The sequence below is a fragment of the Triplophysa rosa genome, linkage group LG17 (assembly GCF_024868665.1).
Source record: "Triplophysa rosa linkage group LG17, Trosa_1v2, whole genome shotgun sequence".
In the NCBI taxonomy this organism is placed as follows: Eukaryota; Metazoa; Chordata; class Actinopteri; order Cypriniformes; family Nemacheilidae; genus Triplophysa; species Triplophysa rosa.
Genome location: NC_079906.1, coordinates 120,628 through 139,393, shown reverse-complemented (window position 1 = coordinate 139,393; position 18,766 = coordinate 120,628). Strand labels below are relative to the sequence as shown.

General features: G+C 38.5%; 2 protein-coding genes across 2 annotated transcripts; both read right to left on the bottom strand.

Moving 5' to 3' along the window:
• Positions 1-8: 8 nt before the first annotated feature.
• LOC130568356 (interleukin-17 receptor B) lies at positions 9-10,752 on the bottom strand. The gene is made up of 12 exons (XM_057357161.1): positions 10,441-10,752; positions 10,328-10,352; positions 10,092-10,214; positions 4,187-4,314; positions 3,842-3,980; positions 3,725-3,760; positions 3,251-3,390; positions 3,106-3,174; positions 2,336-2,402; positions 2,068-2,142; positions 1,345-1,617; positions 9-843 (listed from the first exon to the last, which is right to left on the bottom strand). Exons 1-12 carry the CDS (start codon positions 10,522-10,524, stop codon positions 455-457), a joined length of 1,548 nt encoding a protein of 515 aa, XP_057213144.1. The 5' UTR covers positions 10,525-10,752; the 3' UTR covers positions 9-454.
• A 109-nt stretch (positions 10,753-10,861) lies between these two features.
• On the bottom strand, positions 10,862-18,245 carry actr8 (actin related protein 8). Its single transcript, XM_057357159.1, has 13 exons — positions 18,054-18,245; positions 17,559-17,729; positions 17,341-17,451; positions 17,132-17,236; positions 15,672-15,845; positions 15,405-15,498; positions 15,111-15,243; positions 14,472-14,625; positions 14,141-14,236; positions 13,929-14,069; positions 12,273-12,519; positions 11,306-11,469; positions 10,862-11,150 (listed from the first exon to the last, which is right to left on the bottom strand). Exons 1-13 carry the CDS (start codon positions 18,159-18,161, stop codon positions 11,007-11,009), a joined length of 1,842 nt encoding a protein of 613 aa, XP_057213142.1. The 5' UTR covers positions 18,162-18,245; the 3' UTR covers positions 10,862-11,006.
• Positions 18,246-18,766: the final 521 nt, after the last annotated feature.

Below are 18,766 nucleotides of genomic sequence, written 5' to 3'. Positions count from 1 at the left end.
TGCAATGATAAAAGATTCATTTATTTTTCAGACAAATAACAGAGAGCAAAAATGAAGGTCTGTACTAATGGTAGGGTTGTTTCTCACAAGGCTTCAAGGTTTGTGTGTATAAATCGGAGGCCCGTAACTCAAAGTTCCTACAGATAGAATTTTGATTTAGTCAGTGGTCAAATGTCCAGTCTTCATGCACAGTTCAGTCAACAAACACATCTCACACAACAACAACTTTTGATCAAATGTCTTATGATCGAACAGTCAAGTAAATGATTACACACAGTAACTCTTCCTATGATACAAAAGCGAAGCAGCTTTGAGCCCTCATCATGAAAACACAAAAAACCCATCATGAGATGAAAGAAACAGACAACGAATGAATGAATGAAATGTCTCTCGGTATAAGGAGGACCTTTCACGCCCAAACTGATGACGTAGGCAGATACGATGGCGAGAGAATTCAGACGGTGTGGGAAACACAGTCCAGCAGCTTTCCTCTCATCTCCAGCTGCTCTAAAGCTTCTTTCACTTTCCATGAGGCTTCATTGAACATTGGGGAAGTGAAGCGTCTCTTCAGCGCTGATCTCTGCACGTTTGATCTGCTGCAGATCTTCTGGTGGAGCTTCTGCAGGTCTCTCGGCAGAACAAACGTCCTGCAGCCTCGCACCTCGGCGGGAACGCTCCTCTTGTCCTTCATCTCGTCCAGCTGAACCACCCAGAACTTCTCCCGCTGCCGTGGATCATGGGCGGAGCCGGTGACGAGGTTAAGAGCCAGAGCGAAAAGAGCGCTGGCCGAGGCTGAAACTGTGTGATGGGACACCACAGGTGCTGGGTCCACTTTCAACTCCTCTAAAAAAAGACAGAGATTCACAGAAATGTATGAGAATGCATCTTTCTGATACAGAAGTTGAAGTGGTTATAAAAACAAGTACACTTCAAGTTAAGTATACTTAGATTAAGTTCAAGTATATTTTCAAATACTTTATGTATACTTGTACTAATATCAATGAGCTAGTACTTGTGAGTTTACCATTTCAATTCTCCTCAAGACTAAATTGGCCTGTTTTTTAGTACTTTTTTTTAGTATACTTTTCTGTTGAGTCAAGTATACTTCTGAGCAGTACAATAAATGTGGACTTTAAGTATTCTTTTTTATTTTATTTCCAAAAGAAGTATACTAATAGCACACTGAATTAAACCTTTTTTTAAGAGAGGTCGCATACTTCAATTATGATTTCTTTTAGAAAGTTACGCAGTAACTATTTCAGGTGAATGATTCATAAACGGAAAGGTTTCCAGAGAGTGAGCGGCAGGCATTTGTGCTGTGATGAAGATGAAAGGTTTTCATACCAGCGTGTGTGTGTTGAGGTGGTAAGATCAGGAGAATGATGTCAGCGAGCTCGGCCCGAGTGTGGATCCAGCGGATCAGACCTTGTTCTGCAACACGTTCTCTCTCCCACATGTCAATCACAACTTTTACATCACCGCAGTCCTGCAGAAACTCGGCCAGAACTGTGACGGCGTGCTGGAACGCACAATCTGCTGCCGGATACACAACCAACAACTGCAAACACACAGCGTCCGCTGACCTGCCGCCACGCTTACACCAGCCAAGAATCTTACCTGAAACATGACGGAAGTTAGCAAGAACATAACGACTTTACACAACACATTTCTTAAAAAAAAAAGGATTATTGTGAATCCAAATACTAGAGCAGGTAAACTTGTATTTGCTTACTCGATTTATTGAGAATTTGTACATGATACGATTCACATTTAGTGTGGATAGACTATGAATGAAATGATGCAGACCAACCGCAAAACCAGAAATGAGCCGTTTCGTGTGAATATGAATGGCTTGGGGTCACACCCAAATGAAAAATGAAGCATCATTTTTGTGTGGTCTGGTAATGGGTTGGTCTTTTATAAAGATGTCTGCTTAGCATCAAGTTAAAACTTGATTGAAACTTATAAAATACGTGTAAATCAAAATCATTTTAGTTATGTGCACTTTTATCTTATGCGTAAGGTGTACAAACGGAGGTTTCATTTAGTTATTTAGCTTTCGCTTACGTATGATGTAGCAGGAGATCAGTATGAGAAGAAACGTCAGCACAAATCCAACAGCGACAGTCAATCCTGATCCGTCTGCAAGACAACATCACACTTCAGTCCCTTCATCTCATCATCAGTGTATAAATTCATCAGTATGTGTACACTAAACATCAAGCGTGGACCAGAGCAAACGCTCAGCAATAAACATTGTGTACATTGTTTGTGATGAAGCAGAAATATATTTAAGTAAGATGAGTTATAGAGGATTTATTGTACAGATACTCACTGGCAGTAGGGTTGACTTCATGAAGAGCTGCTTTACATTCATCGTTTTCAAATGATGTTGCTGTTATCTGCCAGATCAAACCACATTTATTATTCCGTTTACTAAATCATGTTAAATAATGAGATACGATTACTGACAGAGAATATTCATATCTTGAATGAAGTTTAAAGGGACAGCAGTAAAAGTCCAGTAAAAGCATGTCAGTGTTAATATATCTGCTGCCAACATTACTGCAGTTTTATCAAGCTTTCCGAACTTCAGAGAGGAATAAGTCCCCCAAAATAGTGTTTAAGGGTATTTATGAGGATAATGTACACTCCCACAAGAAAGAACTGTATAATTTGCTATAGTAAAGTGCAGTAAAATATACGACAGTAACGTGTCTTTAACCCTACTAGAATACTACAGTAAAGTGAATCAATGTATTATTGTTAAGAATACAGTTTACTATAGTAAATCCTATAGTACAAAACAGTATTTTTTATGTGGGCTACCATTTTAGTGAGATTCCCTGTTGAAAAACCAGCATATGCGGGGTTAGGTATGTTTTGATGTTGGTTTGACCATCTTAAACCAGCTAAGGACCAGCACAAACCAGCATCAAAACATACCAAACCAGCACATGCTGTTTTTTTCAACAGGGTTCTAAATAAATATATGTATTTGTAATCCATAACAGTACATACGATTTACAAATGAAATGACATTAAAGCGTTTATCGTCAGTTCACAAATCATTTGGCAGTATTCATAACTATGCTTTATAATCACCAGTATTGTGAGGTCTTCACAGCCTTTAGTGTATGTCAGTTCCTCTCTATGCTTCTCTCCTTTTCTTAGCTGTAGGAGAACCAGAAAGAACCGTGAGAAAGAGAAACCCTGTCGATGCGTGAAAGTGTTTAGTCAAAATACAGACCTCTTTAATCTCAATGGTGTTCAGTACTTGCGTTTTCTTCGCTAGCGTGACAGTGTATCTATTAAACATTGAACTGGTCATGAACGTCAGTGTTATCTTTTCACCATGAAGGACGGAAGAGACATCGGCATCCCACTGATCTACACGTCAGGACAGAAAGGACATTACAAGATCTGATTCAGGAAGAGAAACGGCGAGAAACACCTCAGGATGTCGTGCTCTGGATTAACAGATATAATTCTGTAAATAACCTTCAGTTTCTTCATAAGATGTCAATGTATCATCAGGAGCCACTGTCATGACTTTTCACATCAGGGTGAATAAACGATCAATAACATTGATATTTCTTACTTCAACACCTTACTCATAACTATCCTTGTATAACTGTTATACAAAAATAATCCTGAGATAAATGTTTTTTTGTGAAAGCTGTAATATAAGACTTTAACATGGTGGTGGGTGACACACGCTTACCACACAACGGCTTTGTTGTCACTTTACAGTCAGATCCTAATAAGACAAATAAGTCAAATATCACAAAAACAACGTTGAGTTTGACATACAAGGCTTTTTAAGAGTAAGAGAATGAACCGTGTGTTGTGAAAGAGGAATGTTTCTCGTATTCCTGTCCTGATCCAGGGCTTGGGGGAGGAAGGTTATATCCACTGACATCATACATTTTGGGCCGAACCGAAACAGAACCCACTGACTCAGTGAAACTGAAATGGAGCTACAAAAAAGAAGGATATATTACAGTATGTCATGTTTTAAAGAATAAAAATATAGAGATCCTATTGCTTTTTCAAGTTATTTAAATAATGCGTCTCATGGTTTAGATAGCAGCTGTGCGGGTCTGAATCTGTTTTATTAGGAAAGAGAGATGTTTGATGTTATTACTCAGTTTTTAAAGGCTGTAATGATGTTTGAAGAATGTACCTGCTGTATTCCATTGAGATTATTCTGCTCTGAGGTAAATGGAGGCTGATATTCACATCTATAATAGTACGTATTATCCATATCTGTCATTAATGTTATCCATGTGCCAGTAAGACTTCTGATGCTCCCTACAGAAAAACAAGACATACACGAATAAACAATCCACACTTCTACTTCCAAACCTTTGGTTTTCTTTGGAACATGAGATGACAACTAATACGCATAGTCCACTTCCACTACTCCTATAGTGTGCACTACTGTGCCTTATTATATCTACACAGTAAATTTGCCTGAGTAAAATTTACTCAAATTGAAGAAAATTTTACTCTATGCCAGATAACATTTGGTCCCTCTCTGAAAAGAGTAAAAGCTACTCTTTTGATAGAGTTGTTTTTCCAGAGTGAATTATGCTCAAAATAGTGTTAATATTTTACTCTGTGCTGTAATATTTTACTCTATTTAGTGTTTTTTTTTATTAACTCTTGTTCTTTTTTACTCAATTCAGAGCTACAAGAAATGAACTCTGCTGCTTTTTAACTCTGTTCAGATGAACTTTAAATTAACTCTGCAACAATTGACTTCCCCTCCAGAGTTGTTTATCATCAATTATGAGTGAACTATAAAGAATAGCTGACTCTATCCAGAGTTATTTTTCTGAATTACACTATTAATGTTTTACCCTTAAAAAGACCTTAAATGAAAACATTGCTTTCAGTCTGAAAATAAATTCAAAAACCAACTGTATATGTCACAATTTTATTTTTCAAGCTCCTCTTTCAAACAGTTTTGAAATATATAACAACAATATTACAGATGAGATGAAGAATTAAATGAAACAATATGGCATAATAAACAAATCAATTCCTGACAGTATGAGGTGCCAAAGACAAAGTGAGCTTTGAAAAGCTCATCAACACATGCCAGTGAGTTAGAGGCCTTGCAGGGCACAGCATGTTTGTCAGTTACAATAAACCAAGACTGGATCCTACGTTTGTTCGGCCCAACAGCAAGTAGATACGCGGTCTGAAGACTCTCTCCAATGCTATCCAAGTGCCCTTGGATACTGGTACTGGTCTGTGAAAGAATGAAAACACTTTAGTGCCAATTTGACTTAACAGTAAGTCAATATACAATAGGGCTGCAACTAACGATTATTTTGATAATCGATTAGTTGGATTGTTATTTTTTTTCGATTAATTGGATAAAAAGTTTAATTAGATCTTTTGCTTATAATGACTAAATCAGAGATGGGAAAAGTATGCACAACTGAACTCATTTTCCTGCTCCCTAAATTGTTGAAAAATGTGATTGTCTCCCTAATTAACACACCAAGGCTGAGTTGATTCAGGTGTGTCATATTAGAAGCCAGCCAACAATAGTCTCTCCCAAACATGGGAGGGATGGGGCGCTTGGCCAAAGAATTTTTTTTTTGTGGCATGAAAAGTGAGATATTTGTCATTCAAATGTAGTGAAGTACAGTAAAAAGTATCCAGAAAAATAATACAAGTATAGTTCAAAAAGTGTACTTCGTTACTTCCCACCTCTCATATAAATGAACCCCCAAATCAGGGTATTTAGCCTATTATGTACTTTGAAATGTGCAAACGCCACAAATTGGGATTTACAAATATAATCTTTAATTTTGTCATTTAAAACACTTTTCCCCTTTAAACTTCAAAACTGTGCGGCTTTAAGAGATGCATGCAAAACACATCAAAAACTGCGCACCAAGCGCTGCACGGAGAGACCCATGCACGGAGAGAATTGTCTGAATTTAAAACTGCGCACCTCGCGCTGCACGGAGAGACGCGCGCACCTTTTAAACTACGCACCTCGCACTGCACGGAGAGATGTTTGACTTTAAAACTGCGCACCTCGCGCTGCAAGGAGAGACACGCTTGACTTTAAAACTGCGCACCTCGCGCTGCAAGGAGAGACACGCTTGACTTTAAAACTGCGCACCTCGCGCTGCAAGGAGAGACCACGCTTGAGCTTTAAAACTGCGCACCTCGCGCTGCACGGAGAGACGTTTGACTTTAAAACTGCGAACCTCGCGCTGCACGGAGAGAGACACGTTGACTTTAAAACTGCGCACCTCGCGCTGCACGGAGAGACACGTTTAAACATTTAAAAGGGAAGAAGACGTGCTTGATTTATAACCGTGCAACTCACAAGTGATGTCACAGACCAACTAATCGATAATGCAATTCGTTGACAACTATTTTCATCATCGATTATTATCGATTAGTTGTCTCAGCCCTAATATACAACATGAAAAAAAGAACAGTGATGTCTTCAACTGTATACTGTATGTGCTAAGTAGAAAAGAATAGCACAAAAACAACCATTTAAAGGACAGGTGATCTTTAACAACCTGTCTGAGGAACAAGCAAGTTTAAGGTAACACAATAACAGAACTTTATGAACTAGTGTCATTTTAACTGCTTTATCGGTAGCTTTACCTTGATAAATTTCACATGCTTGTCTACTGAGATCTTTCCCGGTCTTTTGCGGCCTTGACTTGAGGGGGGCAAAAGGTGAACCAGCATCAGAATCGAAGACATGTCGCTGTCCCAACCTGTAAACACGGAAAACAAAAACAATTAGTTTTAGGCTTTTAGGTTTGTTTTTGGTTGAACACACCCTCCTACTTTACTTTGACATAACTTCACTTAGAAGATGTGCAGATATAAATACATTAACCACTCACGCAAACAGATTCAGTGTTCCAGGCACATTCATGGCCAAGTCTTGATGAGTACAGATGTGTGGATGAACTAAAATCTCTACAGATATTGAAATGAGGTCATACAGTTAAACTTTATCTACAACATATGAAGTGTTTTTGTTATTCAGAGTCCCAAATGAAAACAATTTCAAACTGCAAATCTGTGACTCCTGTACTAGGCCCTTGCAAAAAGATCAGGGCAGAAATTTTAAAGAAACCAGTGATTTTCATTCCGACGGTTTACACATTGAAAGTCTGTGTTGCATAAGAATCATACATGTCTAATGGGTAAAGTTGTGACCACAATTGGAAGCTGTAGATCTGAATGAAGTTACATTTGTCATGATACGTTTGAAACTTGATAAGTATGTCAAAGAATTTACCATCAAGACTTGCTGTGCCTGGGATGATCATTTTTAGGACACCAAGGTTTGGTTGTGTCAGCAGATATTCGAATGCTTCCTCATCAACCTCTGTCTTCGAGTCATCAAAGACCTTAACATTTATTGTAGGAAGATCAAATTTCTTGGCAACTGAGGAAAGACAAACCATTGGCAAATCAGCAATGTCAAAGAAACTAAACTTATATCTATACCCCCATAAATTACAATTATACACTTATTATATTACTGTTACAATTATTTTTAGAGGGAAAGTATTAATGATGTTAACCAACACATTTAATAAAGTTATCTTACCGCATTCCAAAAACGTTTGAAATGTAAAAGGCTGCGACGAAAAAATGAATTTCTTGCTCTGAACTTCACTCTGACAGCATTGTTGGTTTGCATCCTAAAGGAACCAAAACACAAAGTTGAACATAAAGCGATAACACTCACAGTCAGATGAAGAATAAAACGCATAAAAAAATATGTTTTTCATTTGTTATAACTGTCCAATAGTTCTGTTAAAGCATGGTGTTTATTAGTTTTATTCAGACGGTAATTAACTAACGTTAATGCATTTGGATAATAAAAGTGTACATATTAAAAAGGCATGAAAATTAAAGGCTAAAATACATTACAAGACTTTTGCTCAGATTTTCAGTCTGGACGTGTTGCAGAAAGTCTGTGCCAGTCTGCAGATTTCATCAGTTAGTGTGTTTTAGTCTGAAACGTTCAAAAAGTCTGCAAGCGTGTGATGTCTAGTTTAAAGAAATATGTTCAGATTTTAAAAGTATTGTAGTGTATTCCAGCCATAAGGTAAAGCGCAACAGTTATCGTTTAGCAGTGTCAAAACAGATTCAAACAGTAATTTTTGAATTGACACACCAACATTCTGGATTCGGACGACTATAAAATCACCAACTAGCCATGTAAATTTTGAACTATACCTTACAATTACCAACCGAATAAGCTCATACACATCAAAATGGCCTCCAGGAATCTAATGAAGGCTAACTCTTTACCGAGTCAAGTACATGTGGTGCACAGCTCGAGCTGCCCTCACGATAATTTAGTGGAAAACATTTAAAAGCTAGTTGGCTAACGTTAGTTTTACTGGTGTCAATTGACGTTCGTAATATTGGCTATTTGCTTTTAAAATAACGGATCCTAACCTAATTCTCAAGTTAATATGAGAAAGCGATCTCTGTATTATTTAAAAATCGCGGCAAAATGATGCGAGCTCAAAACAGAGGCGAATAATATCAAAATGAATACAGACTTTAAAACTTTACTTACTTTAACATCCAGCAGAAGCATATATTCTGTCAGCAGCGATCGATGACCGTGACTAACAGTAAAGGCTGCTAAAATACATAAGGAAAATAACGTTACAAGAACTACCCGAATAGGGATAATAATATACATCAAAATGGCCTCCAGCAATCCAATGAAGGCTAACGTTAACTTAACTCTTTACCGAGTCAAGTACATGTGGTGCACAGTTCAGCTGCTCCCCTTAATAGTTATGTGGAAAACATTTAAAAGATAGTTAGCTAGTTTTTTTTAACGTTCTTAATATTTTAGCTATTTGTTTTCAAAATAGCTTAGTCTAACTGAACAGTTAACGTTAGTTCTCAAGTTAATATAGCGATTTCTGTAATATTAAAAAACGCGGCAAAATGATATGAGCTCAAAACAGAGGCAAATAATATGAAAATGAATACAGAATTTAAAACCTTACTTACTTTAACATCCAACTTCTCTTCAAATCCCACAAGCAGCAGGAACAGTGGTCGACGGCCGTTACTAACGGTGTGCTGCTAAACGAAACCTTGCGAGGGCGGGGCAACGTTTTGGGGGAAGAGTCACAGTTAGGCTGCTCTGTAATTTTGCTCCCACTCTACTGACACGTTTTTCTCTTTTCACTCAAAATGGATCAAAAACTACTATTTTTGAGGAAAAAAATATTTACTCTGAAAAAAATACTCTGCGTTTTTCCTGTGTCACATCTTATGTATACATGATATAACACTACCTCTACTTACTAAATTATCCATTTGCACAAGTGTACATACAATCTGTTAATATGTTTATTCTACTATATACTACCCTGTACAATGTCTCTTATATGTTATTATCCCCCATTTTCTGTAAAATAGTCTTTATTTTATATATGCACAATTTAGAATCTTTTAGACTGTAAATCGTATTATATTGTATTGTCATTGTGTTGAATGTCTGTACTAGAAGCTTCCAACACCAAAGAAAATTCCTTGTGTGTGCAAGCACACTTGGCAATAAAGCTCTTCTGATTCTGATTCTGAATGTTGTAATCTCCATCAAATGAAGCGGTCACGTGCTGGGTGTAATCCATCATGAACACAATGATAGTTCCTAATTCTGATACATAATTCTGATCCTTTCTATCTTTAAAAAAAAGCATTAGCTTTGTTTACTGTGGTGGGCTATACGAGAGCATGAAAATAATAAGAAAATGATTATATTTGACATATTAATATTTTCATTTATAAAAATAATACTTTATAATATATAAGGCCACAATGTCGCCTCAAAGTTGATGTGACTAGATTCTAGTAAATTCTAGTAATTGCAGTAATGATCTTTGAAGGATAATTTCTCAACCAAAATTGATAATGTGTGATTAAATGCTATTAAATACTAAAGAAATAGCTGAATAAAATGGCACAGCCGAAACATGGAAACTAAAACCATATTGTAAAATGTATCTTTAGACACTGATAGCATGAATGAATAAAAAATAAATCCTCACCGTCAATATTAATAGACCAGTTGATAGTGAATGAGGTGTGACATTTACTTAGTTCCCCATTCAGACCGACTAAGGGTGACGGATTCGACGAGTGCTGAGATAATAACTCTAGAGGCTCAGAATCTAAACAGCATTAAATTACACAGACACATGTTCAAAGTAAAAAACAACAACAAATGACATATCAGACATAATATCTGTCTTAAGGTTACAAAAGAACAGTTTGTAACACTTGCCATTTGATCGGGTACATATGGCAACCTAAAGAAAGGTGAAAAGAGATTTGATAAAACATTTGTTAAAAAGAAGACAGATGTTTATTATTCCTGTCATGAGACATGATACTTACTACTTTAGGAGAAATACTATTAGATGTTGTAAGCTGAATCAAGAGGAGAAAAACAAGCACTCTCCTCATAATGTCGAGACTCATTTACATACAAATGTACTGAAGTGTGTGTGATTTCTTTTCTGTCAGAAATCAGTGATGCTGCTGATCTCTGTCGCCCCCGCGAGCGATCGTATCATCCTCAGCCTGTTGATCACATCCTGTGCTCAACTTCTCTCTCTCTCTCTGCCCTCTTCATTGTGTAACAGCACTGGGGTCTCGATATCCAACCTTAAAGAGCACTGACTCAGGACACGTGCGTGCAAAAGCTCAAGTGTGAGAAATAATTCCAAAACACTCACTAAATAAATGTTTGTTTGCTGCATGGGAACAAACTCTTTCGTTCTTGTGCTGAGCTTGGAATGAAGTACAGAAGCGGTTTCAAACTTTTATTCTGAAAAGGTTTAGCTTTTTTTTTATTACAAAAATCAGGTTCATTGTGGCACATTACATACTGTTAACAGCAACACAAGACGTAGATATGATTTGAATACAGACAGAATTCACATCAATTAAACATCTCTGGTTCACCACACAAAGGCGGCTCGCTCGCGGAGCATCCGGACGCCGAAACGCTGCCACTCGCGCTGGTCGATCCACAACTCCTGTGTGGTGTCCAAACACGCCAGCACCGCTCCACCCTTCCACGCTATGAGCCGAGGATCCATGTCCTGTCAGAGGACATATCACCGTACAGTAAACCGCACTAAAACACTTGATGTTGAGGTGTAGAGTTCATACAAACACAAATCTCTCATCCAGCAGAGCACGAATCCACACAAGAAAGAGATGCATCAGATTTTTATTATGACAGACACAAACACACCTTTGGTCGTGTGATGACGTCAACACTCTCCACGAGGCAGCGGAAAGACGGAGGCATTTTATTGAGGATGCGATGCTGCAGAAACTCCTGAGCGCCGTGAAACAGAAGTCCACCTCCCACCAGCAGAATACAGCCGTACATCTTACGTTTGGTTTCATCTGACGCTGTCAAACACACACACGTTCAGAAGAACAAAGCCATGTACAAAATCATTTAAAAACGTGTTTGTGTGCAGCTTTGACATCAGAGGCTGAATCTCAGCTTTTTAAAGATATTCAGCCCAAAATATTGGGATTACTATTTGCTCCCAGAATTTACATTGAATATATGAAGAGTTTGGTTCCAAAATGTTTTTAACAACATTTTTGAAAAAAAAAATCATTTTGGAACCAATCAATTTTCTTAATTATTTTAAAACATTTAAAGCAAAATATTTGCAAAAAGAAAATTTTGACGCATAAATGTCAAACGTTAACAGCCAGCGAGATGCAAGATATCTTAGGATCGCCTTCAAGTTTTGGTACATTGTCACAACATTGCGGTTACTTACTGACAAGGTCACAAAGTTACGTTGTGGCAACGAAACCAGAAATTTTACTTTTCCATTTGTCACAACGTAACTAGTTCCAATGCCACAACAAAAGTTTGGCCCTCAGATTACGTTGCAGTTGTGTAACAATCACGTATTATAGTTAGCTGGGTTATTGCTTTTATAAAACGGTTATTCCATATGCCTAGCAAAGCAGGCACAACAACAGTGGCACAGTGATACTTAGGCTATGTAATGCGGTCAGCAGTTACAAATCAGGTATTTTATAACAGCTTAAAACGTGGCTCAACCAATCAGAATCAAGGACCAGAACTGACTGTTTTATAATAAATGTTATGGATCATGGCGCTATACAGTGTGTTTTTGATAGTTTGCTGAGCTTCATCCGTGTGTCAGCTAATGTAAAGAAGTATTTACAGCAGGAGTCTATGCTGTGTAAGATGGCTTTATCGATGCCGAGTGCTTTCCCCTCAAACTGAGTGACGGCTGTGCTCCTGCTGCTGTCTTCTGGATCTCCTCCGGCCGCTGCGGCGAGACATTCCGTCTGACTGTGACCCAACTCCACATCCACAGAGACATTCGCCCTCTCTGACGGCTCACCGGATTCTCCATCAAAACCAGCAGACTTATGGAAAGACTTTCTGTCTGACATCGTTTTAGACGACTGTGAGAGACGAAGAGAAATTACACTCAACCAGTGATTCTGTTTCTAGTCAATAACTGATCTCAGGTCATTTCCGTTTGACATGCAGTCTACAGGAGGTGTGAATGCTGTTTAAAGCGTTAAAGCTCACAGTACGTTTACTCAATGAAAAAAGGAAAAGTTGTTCCTTTGCGTTTTTGAAAAGTTTCACCTACACACGACAGTGTTATCAAAACGATCTGCATTTACATGGATCTGGGAAAACGAGTAAAAAGGCTGTATTACGCATGCCTGGCCAGTGGGTGGCAGTGTTTCGCTATAAAGAAACCACATACGCTTACCCTTTTTTAAGCTAAAAGCGCTTTTAATACATTTTCTCGGCGTGTATGTGCGTTCATGGTTTGTGTATTTAAATACTACAGTAAGCCTCCCCGCTGGTTGTAGTGGTGCAGTAAATATACTTTTTGCCGGAGAAATGATAATGGATATGTCACACAGCACCAACCAAGCAGCAGACTGATGAAGGCCGCCATTATTTGGGGAATACTCGCGCGTCTACAGACTGAACGCGTATTACGCATGTGTATGATGTCATCATTTTTGGAAAACTTCCGTCAGAGTTTACACGGAATTGATAATGCCGTCGTTTTCAAAAACTTGCACTTTGAGACCAATTTTGAAAAGTTTGCGTTTTCAGTCCCCCAAAATGCATAAAAAGTTTTCTGTTTTTAGTTGAAAACGGTCTCGTGTAAACGGCCTCTCAGACACTCTCTCTTGTACTTCAGACATTCTTTCACAAATGATCAAAGACGAGCTGCGTTATAAATATCATCACAATCCACTCAGATGTATAAGCTCTAGGGAAACGATTCACCGTGAGCCGGTTGAAAATCAATTATACTGCGTGACGATTCAAGCTGGTTGAGATGTTATTTGAATAGCAATACATGTTTTGAACAGCAGGGGCCGCTGTGTTTACTGCAAACTTGGAAAACGTGGATATGCTGATTTTTCTTAAATGTAAAAAAATCCAATAAAAGTCTTAGTTTGTTTATTTTGAAGAGATGTTTGTATTATTAATTTTTTATTTGATTTAGAATTTGATTTGGAATTAGTTTTCTTTCACAAAGAAACGTGCAGCAGTTAAGAAATAATAAAAGGGCAGTTGTTCATTCTTAATTTGTCTCAAACTCATTTTGTAAAAATAAACCGTGAATGAATCGTATCGTGAGATCAGTATCGTGAATTGCATCGCGGGATGAGTGAATCGTTACTTCCCTAATAAGGTCCTAAATCTCTGTGACACTACAGATTCTGTGCTGGTGAAACAAACACTGTAAGAGAATTTTACTGAACCGTCATGAACAATCATTTGATCCAAAGAACTTCCCAAATGTTGTCAAAGAGAGAGAGAGTGAACGATGCTGAACCTGGTCTTGTTTGCTCTGTGTGCTCAACAGGTAGTGCTCATCGTGCGGATCTTCAGCATCTCCTAGTAAGCGATGTTGCAGTGATGTCATCTTCTGGCCCACAATACCAAGCGCAGCGGGGTAAAATAAAGCCATGGGAGCCTGATCACAAACAACACGATCAGATGAACTCGTGAACCTCTCCTGAAGGCATCCCAATAGATCTACACTACCTGAAGTTTCTCATCTCCCAACCGCAGCTGATAGAGGAGAACCGGAGAATCTGGGAAACGTGTGCGGAACTCATGATCCTGAAGTCCTGAGATATCCTGCACGGATCAGAAAGAGATTATTATATCACAGCACTACACGCTTTCGGGTGTTTAGTTGTATTCTATAACCGCACAGTTATTATGTTTATCCAGCTCTGTGGACTGCATGACTCGTTCATATGGCGTAACCACACAGACAACAGAAATCTTCTCGTGGCATCTTCTACGAACGCTCAAATATTGGCGAAACAAGAAAGGATGGTGAATGTTATTTGAGAGTGTGTTTGGTGACCTGGTCCAGATGACAGAAAGATTCTTTGAGCTGTTGCAGTAACACATAGTCGAGTCTGTTAGCGAGACGACACTCGCGGTAGGGAAAACCGGCTCTCTGCATTAACCAGAAGAAACAGCGCGTCACATCTGAACCTCCGTACGCAAGACACAACCTGTGTTCAACACACACACACAACACGGTCCTACTCAGAAAATCACCTGCATAACACTCTGTCAAGGGCAAATATATCATTCATTCTTGAGATGAGCGACAAAACAGATTTGAGAAGATTGTTTTACATTTAATCCTATTTTATTTGAAAAATATATGCTGATGGAGTGACTGCCAAAGATCTGTTCTGTAACACACAATCGTCTCTACAGCCGCAACAGTGAGTGTGGACATGTTTTTATATCCCGGTGGGGACCTAAACCTGAATGCACACCAACACAGGGGGATTCGTGTCACAAATAAGCAAAACAGCTTATAAATTGTACAGAACAATATTTTCTTAAAATCTAAAAAGGCAAAAAGTTTTCTATGATCTTTAGGTTTAGGGGATAAAATATACAGTTTGTACAGTATAAAAAACATTACGCCTGTGGACTGTCCCCACTGTGATAGTAAACCAGACATAAGTGTGTGTGTGTGCGTGACCTGGAGCTGCGGTGAGAGACTCCATCTTCAACACAACAAACACTGGTCTTCTGATCGCCCACGTCCACCACACACGCACTGCTCAGACCGCTGCCCAACGTCACACACACCGACTCCTGATGCACAACCACAGCTACACACAACACACGTGAGGTCAAGAGAACTGTTTGTGCAATGTGTGTAAATGAAACGGAATCCTCACCAACATCGTAGATTTCGAAACGTCATTTTGCTTGGTGAATTCATCACTCAGTGCATTTGAGAATGAAAAGAACACGATGAGAAATGTCATACCTGAGAAGCCAATTTTGAGCAGCAGCATATTTACAAATTCCTTCACATGCTGTCTGTTATAGATGTCTGGTATGAGAAAGATGCATCTGTAATACTGAAACAACACAGAAATAGCAACATGTGAAGAGCTCAGTTTCACTCTGGAGTTTCTAAACTGCGATTACACTCCATTAAATGTGTGTTAAATATTTTTGTGCGAGACAGAAGTCTTTCTTCATGTTCAGCTGAAGGAAGATCTAATGTTAGATAGTATGTGTGTGTGTGTACCTTCAGATCCTTCAGTGGGATTTCTAGAAGCTTGTGAACAGCGTGAGACCAGATGGTCTGAAGGTCCGCGAGCACGGCTGTGAGAGATCCACCAGGACCGCTGTGGATGTTCAGCTGACCCCTGCGGATTGGCCAGTGAATGCTGTAACTGTCTGTAGGGTTCACATTTAATGCCTGAAACACACACACACACACACACACACAGCAGATGAAGAAATGACGGTCACAGGCGAGTGCAAACACTACCATAGAATCAATGTCACTACACATTTACCATTAAAAACACAACTCATGTGTATATTTTGTCAATATTGCAAATTCTTCATGTATATTGTCAATTTTTCTGTTTACTAAACATTTTCCCCCTATTCAGTTTATGTAAGCCGGAATGGCATGCCCAGTTCATATGAGATCTATCATGTTGACTAAATGTCTCACAGCCTCAAGAAATGATACACCTGTATTCACATAAAGTCGTGAGGTAGGAATGAGCCTTCAGATGAAATAACAGGAATTTTTTATGTGTGCATCTGTTTCTTACAATTGTGGAAATGCAGTCATATATTTTCATGCCACGAAAGATTTTGCTTTAATGCCATATCTGCTATAATGTTTTACTTGCAACGTTGTGAAAAGCACTATGAAAATAAATGTGAATTGGAAATCCCTTCCGATTATCTAGTGGTTCTACTGTAGTGTGGTATAAATAATGACATGTGTCCGTTATACTGTCACTCAGTGTTTTAGTGTGCCAAGAAAATATTCTGATTTTGAGAATAAAGTTCTTTAAACATCATTTTGATCAAATGTTTGTAATAAAAATACAAAAACAGGCTTCATTCTCACAATCTTTGAATATGCCTATAAATGCTCTCATCATTACAAATATTAAATGACTGAATATATTTTTGCACACAATATTACACAATTATAAGCCTTTTTATTAATTTTTTTATTTGCTTTTTACTAGTCAATCAAAATTAGAACAGAACTGCTGCTAGTAAGAAACATTAACTTGGATATGAACTGGACACTTTTATATAAAACAAATATTTTGTTCTCACCCAAAAATAATACATTACTCACGACGCCCTAGGCCTAGTAGTTCCAAACCTGTATGCATTTCTTTGTTTGGTTGAATAAAGAGTAAGATATTTTGACGAATGCTTGTAACCAAACAGTTCTTGGACCCCATTGACTACCTTAGTAGGGAAAAGGACAATGGAGTGAAAAGTGCCCCAGAAGTGTTTGCTGTCCTACATTCATCAAAATATCTTCTTTTGTGTTCGACAAAACAAAAAAGAATTCAAGTATTTTTTCCTACTAACAAAGACATGTTAAGATTTGGAACAAATCAAAGTTGAGAAAATGATGACAGAATTTGTATTTCTGGGTGAACTATCCCCTTTATCCACCATGTTCAGCGTGTTGTTGTGTAGGTAATGTGTGTGTTTCCTCACATCTTCTCCTACGAGGTATTCAGGCTGATGAGATGTGTGTGTCCACTTCACTTTACAGTTTGAATCCAAAACCGCAGGACGGATCTGTTTATTGTACAATTTAGCCTGTAAAAAAACACAAAGTCTTAAAACTTACTCCCACTGTACACACACACACACACACACACACACACACACACACACACACGCACGCACGCACGCACGCACACCTGCTGTGCAGACACAGGGACTCTTCTGACTCCGTTGGACATTTTCTTGGACCAGATTGCCTGATCGATCATCTTCAGACCGTTCTGTCTCTGTTCATTACTGTCTGCGCTCTACAGAACACACACTTCTTCAGTGACAAGCAATCTGTCATGTGTTTTTATGATGGACATCACACTCTTAATATGATATGTTAATGAGTGAATGACAGCAGACATACGTTGAGTCCCTCTCTCAGGAGACACTGGTCCTCGTATCGGCTCTGTCCCGCGTGTTTGTGTCTACGGGCGACCACATGAGGAACACTCATTGGCTGTGTGTCTGGAGCTCGACCAATCCGCAGTGTTTCTGATCCTGGATGAATCACCACGATGAAGTTGCCCTGAATTTGCTGAAAGTGACAGTGATTATTTTGACTCATTATATCCTCTACATCAGGGGTGCTCAATCCTGTTCCTGGAGACCCACATCAAACACGTCTGAAGAAGCTAATCTAAGTCTTCAGCATCACCTTTTAAGAAAACATACAATTGTGTGTTTGATCAGGGCTGGAGCTGAACTCTCCAGGAGCACATGACATTACTGTCAAATGTGTGTTTCCATTATTTCCATTGATTAAAAACTAAAGTACCACACATTTCAGTACATTCTAGAAACTGATATTTATTACTTTGATGGTTTCATGACAAACTTAGTGAAGATGACGCGTGTTCACCTCATGCAGGTGTTCGGGTACAGCCGCAGGCGCGATGGGTCTCTTCACTCCGCGTGCCTCTTTCTCTCGATCTTTACCATTATCCGCATCTCTGTCTGTCTGTGTCATGTTGATGATGAAGAAATGAATCTGAATGAAGCTGTTGATGGATAAACGCACTCACTCTTCTTCTGTTGCGGTGAATTAGCAGTGTTATGGGGCACCACCGCCACCTGCTGGACGCGAGCTCTACTGCACCTGCACTGCCGCTTCTGTTCGGTTTCATTATTGAAGTGAATTTATAAATGAAGGAGCGCTTCCGGTGCAGGTTACAGTTTGAATAAGAGATTTCATACTGAAATATTAAAAATCAGCTGTAAGTTTATGAATCGTTGGTGTTAAATACATTGGTTTTATTGTGACTTTTGCAAGTGATGTTAAAGATATTAGTGTTCCTCCGAATGGGCGGAGGTTTCTCACACAAAATATCAAGGACATTTTTATTAGTAATATTTTAGTTTATATACTATTACTTAATAAGTGTTCAATACATCACTAATAAGAATTAACATATAAATGCCACTCCCTGGCCCCAGAATTTATACCACTGTCGTTGGGGAATCATCAGAGGTGTAAAGAGTACCTGAAAACCATACTTAAGTAAAAGTACAGATACCGTGCAGTGAAAATTACTCCATTACAAGTTACAAGTCACCAATTCCAAAACGACTTCA

Bases quoted from the DNA above. Each gene is read 5' to 3' on its own strand.
- actr8 (XM_057357159.1), bottom strand. From the start codon at position 18,161: ATGACACAGACAGACAGAGATGCGGATAATGGTAAAGATCGAGAGAAA. The intron at 14,070-14,140 runs GTAGTGTAGATC...GTTTGTGATCAG, and splicing joins TGGGAGATGAGAAACTTCAG to GCTCCCATGGCTTTATTTTA. The intron at 11,470-12,272 runs GTAAATACTTCT...TGTGTTTGACAG, and splicing joins ACACAGCATAGACTCCTGCT to CGTCAGATGAAACCAAACGT.
- LOC130568356 (XM_057357161.1), bottom strand. From the start codon at position 10,524: ATGAGTCTCGACATTATGAGGAGAGTGCTTGTTTTTCTCCTCTTGATT. The intron at 3,761-3,841 runs GTTCATTCTCTT...TTGTCTTATTAG, and splicing joins TTCCTCTTTCACAACACACG to GATCTGACTGTAAAGTGACA. The intron at 1,618-2,067 runs GTAAGCGAAAGC...GTCATGTTTCAG, and splicing joins GATCTCCTGCTACATCATAC to GTAAGATTCTTGGCTGGTGT.